Source organism: Salvelinus sp. IW2-2015, linkage group LG27 (assembly GCF_002910315.2).
Source record: "Salvelinus sp. IW2-2015 linkage group LG27, ASM291031v2, whole genome shotgun sequence".
NCBI classification, from domain to species: Eukaryota; Metazoa; Chordata; class Actinopteri; order Salmoniformes; family Salmonidae; genus Salvelinus; species Salvelinus sp. IW2-2015.
Window position 1 is genome coordinate 36834073 of NC_036867.1, and position 9297 is coordinate 36843369.

The 9297-nt window shown below is 42.9% G+C and overlaps 1 protein-coding gene across 1 annotated transcript in view; it reads right to left on the bottom strand.

Annotated features, from left to right (window-relative positions):
• The window catches only part of LOC111953648 (bile salt export pump-like), a 15226-nt gene extending 11732 nt beyond the window's left edge, over nt 1-3494 (bottom strand). Inside the window, exons 1-9 of the mRNA XM_070435541.1 lie at nt 3475-3494; nt 3260-3347; nt 3031-3164; nt 2380-2551; nt 1939-2063; nt 1341-1438; nt 1000-1103; nt 769-879; nt 532-652 (exon numbers count right to left, since the gene is read on the bottom strand). Of these exons, the coding sequence (XP_070291642.1) occupies nt 532-652; nt 769-879; nt 1000-1103; nt 1341-1438; nt 1939-2063; nt 2380-2551; nt 3031-3164; nt 3260-3347; nt 3475-3494 (973 nt within the window). The remainder of the gene's footprint in view (nt 1-531; nt 653-768; nt 880-999; nt 1104-1340; nt 1439-1938; nt 2064-2379; nt 2552-3030; nt 3165-3259; nt 3348-3474) is intronic.
• Nucleotides 3495-9297: the final 5803 nt, after the last annotated feature.

A 9297-nucleotide genomic window follows, 5' to 3' on the forward strand; every position in this document is an offset into this window, starting at 1 on the left:
GTACCTGTCCTGCAGGTGTGATGTTCGGATGTACTGATCCTCTGCAGGTATTGTTACACGTGGTCTGCCACTGCAAGTCAGGTCAGCTGTCCATCCTGTCTCCCTGTAGCGCTGTCTTGGGCGTCTCACAGTACAGACATTGCAATTTATTGCCCTGGCCACATCTGCAGGCCTCATGCCTCCTTGCAGCATGCCTAAGGCACGTTCACGCAGATGAGCAGGGACCTTGGGCATCTTTCTTCTGGTGTTCTTCAGAGTCAGTAGAAAGGCCTCTTTAGTGTCCTAAGTTTTCATAACTGTGACCTTAATTGCCTACCTTAATTGCTGTTAGTGGCTTAACGACCATTCCACAGGTGCATGTTCATTAATTGTTTATGGTTCATTGAACAAGTATTGGAAACAATGTTTAAACCCTTTACAATGAATATCGGTGAAGTTATTTTGATTTTTACGAATTATCTTTGAAAGACAGGGTCCTGAAAAAGGGKCGTTTCTTTTTTTTCTGAGTTTATGTAATGGAAGATAACTTACCCTCCTTGGGGTCGTAGAAGCGTTGGATGAGCTGCACGGCAGTACTCTTCCCAGCTCCACTGGGCCCCACAAAGGCGGTCGTCTCGCCAGAATTCACTGCTACACTCAGCTGGTCCAGGATCTGACACGGCACAAAACAAATTACAGACTGCATCTTTAGGGAAATATTCCACGATCGCCCTGCGATACAATAATCAGATGCATGTCGTCGTTATAGGAAATACTAAGCCACAATACCACGACTTCAGGTCTGGATGGGTAGCGAAWGGTGACGTTATGGAACTCAATGTTCCCTTTGACCTTGTCCAGTTTGTACCCTGCTTCTGAGAGGCAGTCGATGTCCGGCTCCTAGGCACAGTGACACAGCCAGACAAACGTCAGTGTTAACCACCAGGGCTGTTTAAAGTGAGCATGCACACAGTAAATTGAATGCTCAATGAAATTCTCCAACAATGTTGAGATTCCCACCCTGTCGATGGTCTCAAAGATGATGGTAGCAGCTCCTCTTCCTGCAGCAAATGCCTCCAGACATGGAGATGCATGCCCTAAGTTCAGGGCTGCTATCAGCACATCTGCGATGATAGACAAGACACAGGACAGATGAGGTGATTATTATTAATTCATAAACCAAAGAAATTTGATTCACAGTCTATAGCTAAACTACTTATGGACTCTTAATAAAGTATACCTTCATGGTGTTGGCCGTATGGTTACAAAATAGTACCTAAAAAATAGTAACAGTGTTCCAGGGCTGTACTCCTGTGTGTCCACCACTAGGCTGGACCCGTACCAAAAGGCCAGGGCGTAACACAGGAAGATGATGAACCACATGTAGCCTGTGAAGAAGCCCATGATCAGGCCCTTCCTGATGCCCCAACGCTGAGCTGAGATCAGGTTCTTGTCATACCTGGGCGAGAGAGAGAAAGGAATAGAGGGTTAAAGATGCAATCCGGGATCTTAAGCACGACAAAATCGTAACATATCATACGAATTGGATTCGTAACATATCACACGAATTCCAACAAACAATCGTGATTTTTTTTTGCAGGACGTAACATATCATACTAAATGGATGATGMAGTACACAATTGGATGACGTAGTACACAAAAAGCAGGGACCCGTTTTGGCTCGTGAGCACTACTTTCAAAACTACTTGTTGAAATTATACAAAAGTTCTGGAGCGTCCCTTTAAACTGGGATAGAGGCCCAGCACTGGATATAATATGTAAGGCGGTGCTACTAGTTGCCCCTTAAGGAGAAAACAATTAATGGAATTAAACAGTATATAGTGAGGCTGATCAACGTAAAGAATGTCAAATTTGCCTGGCGAGTATTGACACTTACAAATTCAGCAAGTAACTAAAGAAGAAAATGTTGGGTCAGTTTCAGTCATGTTATTATATTACCTCTCCACTTCCTMTAGCTCTCCTCCGAAAGCGACCACTGTTCTGATGGCGGTGAGCACCTCGTCGGCCACGGCTCCAGCCTTKGCATAGGCCAGCAGCTCCTGACCCYTCAGCTTGGCCACAAACTAGACGAGAGCAGAGGAGGTAAGCAGAAAGGTGCAGTCAGTACAGTACACTTACTAACTCCCACCTCAYTGGAGCTCATTGAGAATCGACACATAGTAAATGAATCATGTAAATCATAGGCCTAGTCCTAATACTCATAAATGAGCTTTCCTTGTCGCCTTTAACTTTCATTGTCTCCTTTACTAAGTGACCACTAGTAAATTGCTTTCATCTATCCATTCCTAACAGGGGTAAACAGAGAGGAGGGAAGGAAAGGGACCGTTTCAGTGTATTGGAACAGGAAGTGACCACATTGATTGACGTTGCCAATCCTACCAGAGCCATGAGTGCGGCCCCTACTCCAATGAGAGGGCTGGCTGCGGTGATGATGAGCGTTAACTTCCATCCCTTCACAAAGCCCATCGCAAAACCACACACYAAGGTGGTGAAGCGCTGGATAAAGATGCTCACTTGATCCGCCATGGCGTCATTGATCTTGTTGATGTCGCTGTGAAATAGCGGGGCACACCACAGACAATCATTAACGTTTTTCCAGGTCAGGTTCAAGAACAACTACAGATGTAGATTCTTAATTTGACCCAGTTTGCTACAGCAGGAAAAGAATCCTGCAGCAACAGGAAATGTGAATTATTATGTGGACCATAGTTAATGGACATGTTTGTAGGGCTTGATACATGTTTTGTTAGGGCAAATAAAGTCTGGAATTTCAACGCCCAACCAGGGAACAAAATGATTGGATCTGAGTACCTTTATACAACTGCAGAATTTCCCTAACAGTTCYTTTTAAAACTCAAATACACTACCTGCTGTGCAGGAAAATMATCAGCAACAAAAGAGTGATCAAATTAAGATCCTACATCTGTACTGGTCCTAAGCATGACAAGAAATGCAAAACGTTCCCAGAACTTTTTCTATTAAAACCTAACAGGGGAATTTGGTCTGTGTTTTTCTCTTACTCTGACATACTCTGACATGCGTGTGTTTAACTCTCCAGTCGAGGTGCAGTCGAACCAGCCGATCTCCATCCTCATCACCTTCCTGAAYTCCATCTTTCTGATGACCTGGATCTGTCGCGCTGCAGACGTCACCCACAACGAGATCTAAAAGAGAAATAAGGCATTCAAAGCAATCAAGATCTAGCGCTCTGTCATCAAACTGCTTGAACTCAGTATGTTGATGCAAACTATATACTTACTTGAAGGTATCCTAGCAAGGAAACTGCGCATCCGATGGCAACGTAATAGTAGGCAAAATTGGTCATCTCATACTCAATGTCCAGAAGCCTGAGAATGAATGTCATACAGATGTAGGATAAAATATAAAATATATATTTTTATTCTCAATCCTTGATATAGAAATAGCATGTGTAGCAACGTCCTACTCTTCTGTGCAGCAACGAATAGGACTTACCCACATGTTAAATTCTTCATCTTATCAATCTTATTGCTATCCAGCCAGTCTGTCCAAACATTCCTTCCTGGGGTCCAGGAGCTCCTGTAACTCGATGAAGGTGTCGGTGYGCATCCCGAAAACCAGCAGCATGAGAGGCTTGGCGGAACCGTGGAGGAAGGCACACACACTACCCCCCACCATCATCAGYGTCTCCCGGCATGTGGCGAAACGGAACTGCAAATACACACACACACACACACACACCGAACACACACAACCAACCAATGGGTCAGTCATCACAACAGGTGTTCTGATAATCTGACCTACCGTCTCAGAATGTACTACCTGGACTAAATATGCATGCTTTAACCACTGTAACCATGTAGATGGTAATATAGTCATTGCTAAAACAAAGGCACCCCATGGGAACCTGCCTGTTTGTGATGAGTCTGTCCCATGATGCTCCATTCTCATATTGTACCTACCATTCTTGTACCCGTTTCTGATGATTTCCAGTCCAGTTGTGYTTTAAAGTTCTTATGTACAAGAGTTATGAACCAGCTCTCCCACACAAATGAGATGAAATAAAAARGTATTCATGTGACCTTCACACGACACTACACAACCGCACAGGGAATTCACTGAAGGAACCACAGAGTTAGATACTGTTTTGTTTTATCTCTATGAAAATAATTACAAATAAAATACTTTACCAGCTGAAAGAAGCCAATCCTAATAGCAGCTTCATTCTTCTTGTTTGAAGACCTGGGACAATCACAGAGAAATTAGTCAAAGCCTAAAGGACATGAGTGGGAAAAATGTAGGGGGAGAAGATGGACATACTTTGTGTCCTGTTTCAGGTTCCCCATCATCCTGCAGCGGAGAAAAAAAGAACATGCTATTAAATGTGACCTTGTTTTTACGTGTCACAATTCTGAGAAACATGATAAGAAATGGGCTCCCGACTGCATCTCAGTGCTAGAGGTGTCACTACAGACCCTGGTTCAATTCCAGGCTGTATCACAACCGGCTGTGATTGGGAATCCCATAGGGTGGTGCACAATTGGCACAGCATCGGCCGGGGTAGGCCGTCATTGTAAATAAGAATTTGTTCTTAACTGACTTGCCTAGTTAAATGAAAAATTCCAAAAACGTTTTTGGTTTCATTTATCAATTTTACCAACAAGAACCCAAATCACACAGAATATAAGTCATGACAAGTGTTTTTTTTTATCTGAGGAAGATGCACTTACATGTATGCATCGTTAGGTTCTGTAATAAAGAGATGATAAAGAGATATTATACTTTTCTAAAGCATTGTTTATGTCAGGAAAATGACATCAAAATGATGCATTGAACATAATCATATTTATGCAGGTGTACCTTCATCATCAAAACCATTGTTTTCTTCTCCCAGCTTTTTGATGCTGTGTCATTTCACTGATCCAGCAGGCATCCTGGACTGTCTACAATACATTTATAAGAGGAAAGATATATAATAAAAATGAATTTCAAAGCCAAAATACATCCCATTTGAAAAGTATTGTATTTTCACTGCAATACCAACGAACTTGTTGTTTCCCAAATCCAATAAAAAAACAACGTATCTCCTCTTTGCACTAAAACCCGTGTAGGATTCTGCTTCTTTACATTATAGTCGATCCAATTGTACAGTACACTAATGCTCTCCAGTCTGTACTAAGACGTGTGCTGCCGAGTCCACCTGACAGCCTGGTGCCACCACTGTGTGTCTGTAGAGATGGCAGGTGGTCACTGATAGTGGGTAAAGTGTAGACTGATAGGGTGACTGTGGGCTGGAAGAGGCTGAGGCCCTCTGCACCACGTGCAAGCCAGGTCCAGGCTGGAACTTGGGGTCATACGATCGTGTTTAGAGGTAAGTGTCCTGTCGGTTCGTACTGCCCAAGGGACCGATGACCCAGCTATGCAATGAGTAGGAGAGAGCATGGTACAAAAAACAATCCAGACTCTTTACTACATACAGTAGCTCTCCTTGCAATGAAAAGGAATCAGGTCAAATCATTTGCATATCAGGGTTTTACACTTGCAATTGCACTTGCAATTGTCATGGTGATATGTGTTTTTCTTAAATTCAACCATAGATTAGGGCTAAATGGATGTTAAGAGAACGTCAGGTAATCATTTTCAAGAATACATAAGTAATGATATTAAGCCACAATCACCATCACAATCTGAGGTATGCCTACTTTTAATAAAGAACTCTTATAGCATTTTTATTAAAGTGATCAAAGACCATGGCAAAATCTATAAGACATCCATCAATGAGTGGGCTCAGTGTTACACATTCATCATATCACATTGATGACTTCTAAAAGATATTACAGTTTATCGACCCGTCTATGTGTGAACACAAACAGTGTGTGAAGACAGGATACTGTCCAAGAGTTGAAGCTAAGTCAAACACCTTCCAGGTCATCACCCTCAGGGCTGCTGTCCTCTTCAGTCCTAAACAAGCATATATGATCTGTCTGAAATMATGGTCATATATTTCTGTTTCATTTGCATTTTAGCAGTCTTGTCATAACAGMTTCTCTCCTAACTGGGATGTTTTGTTGCTTTTACTTGCTTTCATGGGGTTGGGAAGCCATTACTAACAAGCAACAGCWCTTCCAATTTGAGCCCACAACCTTATTCCATGAGTAGTACTTTAACTCAAACCAATTTTCCTTTTTGTTTGTGAATTGTAACTGTAAATGGTATGTTTTCTCTTGCCATTGGGAAGCAGGTGAATAGGCCTATGTGCCCCTGGGGCTGTGACACAGTGCGTGTGAAGGCTACTGACACGTGAAGAAAAGGTTCTGGAAACATGCTCGTTGAAACATGCCCAAATAAGCGAACAGTTTGTTACGTAAGGATTAACTCCCAAAGTAGGTAGTGTTGCCCATTATAGCAACATTATGATAATTCACTTTGCAGACCATTACAGGCCACTGCAAGCATTGTTCRTGCTCTACTGTAGCTAWACTATGACWATTAAAATTGATTGGCAGATAGTCATGTTTACTGACTACTAATACAGCTTGCCTAGATCAGGCCTATGTCTATAGTAGTTCATCAATTAATGTAGCATAATCTGTCAATTAAAAACCTATTTTATMAAATTAATTTAGAGTGGTAGAMAAGGTGATAGATAATTAACTGACCRAGATTTGGTTGGGGTCAATGAAGGTACAGATGTAGGATCTTAATTTGATCACCCTGTTGCAGGAGAACTTTCCTGCAATGCAGGAAATGTAAAACTTGCAGTGTATTTGAGGTTTAAAAAGGCTTCTGACATTTATAATTTCCACTTTGAAATGTCAGACTTGATTTTCCCATACGAAAAATGTATCAACCCCCCCAGAAATGTCCATTAATTATAATCCACATAATAATTAACATTTCCTGTTGCTGCAMGATCCTTTTCCTGRTGTAGCAAACTGGCTCAAATTAGGATGAACAGAAAGTATTTATATTATTGATAACGCCGGTTTTCAATAGCCTACAAGTATTTGCCGCCATCTAGTGATCATTGTAATACAAGGCATGACCTTGAGTTAGTATTGAGTTGAACTATACTGAACAAAAATATAAACGCAACATGCAAGAGATTTTACTGAGTTACAGTTCATATAAGGAAATCAGTCATTTGAAATTAATTAATTAGGCCCTAATCTATGGATTTCATGTGACTGGGCAGGGGAGCAGCCATGGGTGGGCCTGGGAGGGCATAGGCACTTGGGAGCCAGGCCCAGCCAATCAGAATTAATTTTTCCTCACAAAAGGGCTTTATTATAGACAGAAATACCCCACAGGTGAAGAAGCCAGATGTGGAGGTCCTGGGCTGGCGTGGTTAAACATGGTCTGCGGTTGTGAGGCTGGTTGGACGTACTGCCAAATTCTCTAAAATGACGTTGGAGGCAGCTTATGGTAGAGAAATGAACATTCAATTATCTGGCAACAACTCTGGTGGACATTSCTGCCGTCAGCATGCCATTTGCTCGCTCCCTCAAAAACTTGTGTTGTGTGACAAAACTGGCACATTTTAGAGTGGCCTTTTATTGTCCCCCCAGCACAAGGTGGCACCTGTGTAATGATCAATGCTGTTTCATCAGCCTTTTGACATGCCACACCTGTCAGTTGGGTGGATTATCTTGGCAAAGGAGAAAATGCTCATACAGGGATGAAAAGAATTTTGAGATAAATAAGCTTTTTGCACATATGGACACACATTTCTGGTATTCTTTTATTTAAACTCAAAATCAACTTTTTATTTGTCACATACACATGGATAGCAGATGTTAATGCGATGTAGGCGAAATGCTTGTGCTTCTAGTAAAACATGGCAGTAATAATCTAACAAGTAATCTTAACCTAACAATTTCACAACTACCTTATCATCACAAGTGGTAAAGGAATGAATAAGAATATGTACATAACGAAATATATATGAGAGAGTCGATGGCCGAACGGATAGTGCAAGAGCAGTATATGGATATAGAGTACCGTATATACATCATGAGAGAGTATGTAGGTTATGTAAACATTATATAAAGTGGCATTGTTTAAAGGTAGCTAGTTGATACTCACTTTAAAATACATTTTTCCAATTATTAAAGTGGCTGAAGTTGAGATTGAGTATGTTGGCATGCCAGCCCACTCAATGTTAGTGATGGGCTGTTGTCAACAGTCTGAATGGCCTTGAGATAAAGCTGTTTTTTTCAGTCTTCCCTCGGTCCCCGCTTTGATTGCACCTGTACTGACCTCATCTTCTGGATTGATCTAGCGGGGTGATACAGGCAGTGGCTCGGGATGGTTGTTGTCCTTATGTTCTTTCTGCCTTCCTGTGGAATTCGGTGTGTGTAGGTGTCCTGGAAGGCAGTAGTTTCCCCCGGTGATGGCGTTGTGCAGACCTCACACCCTCTGGAGAGCCCTACGGTTGTGGGCGGAGCAGTTGCGTAACAGGCGGTGATACAGCCCGCAAGATGCTCTCGATTGTGCATCTGTAAAAGTTTGTGAGTGTTTTCTGGTGACATAGCCAAAATTTCCTCAAGCCTCCTGAGGTTGAAGAGGCGCTGCTGCGCCTTTTTCGCACCACGCTGTCTGTGTGGGGTAGACCTCAATTCCAGTTGTCCGTGATGGTACGCCGAGGAACTAAAACTTTCTACCCTCCTCCACTAAGCTGTCCCGTCAAATGTGATAAGGGCGTGCTTGCTGCTCCTCCTGCAGCTGTTCTTCCTGAAGTCCACGATCATCTCCTTTGTCTTTGTCTTGACGTTGAGTGGTCCAGGTATTTTCCTGACACAACCACTACGCCGAGGCGTCCCTCTACGTTCCTCCCTGTAAGCCGTCCTCGTCGTTGTTGGTAGGAATGTCAAAGCCAAACCACATGTAACGGGTTCGTCCGTGCGAAACTTGACTGAATTGAGTTGGAGGAGGTGCATGGTCCACGCATGTTCGTGAGGGTGAACATAGGGAGTACAGGAAGAGGGCTGAAGAACCACACCCTTGGGGGCCCCATGTTGAGGATCAAGCGGGTGGAGATGCTGTACCACTCACCTCACCAGCCTGGGGCGGCCCGTCAAGAAGAAGTCCAGGAACCCATTTGCACCAGGGCGTAGTCGAGATGACCATAGGGCTTCGAGCTTATGCGAGCATTTGAGTTTACTATGGTGTTAATGCCTAGAGCTTTGTAGATTCGAGTGAACATTTACATTCTTACAAATAGGTATTGCCTCCTTTCCGAGATGGGTTAGTGTGTAGTTGTGATTGCGTAGTCTGTAAGACCTATTGGGGCGGTAAGAACAACTTGGAGTGGGTCTA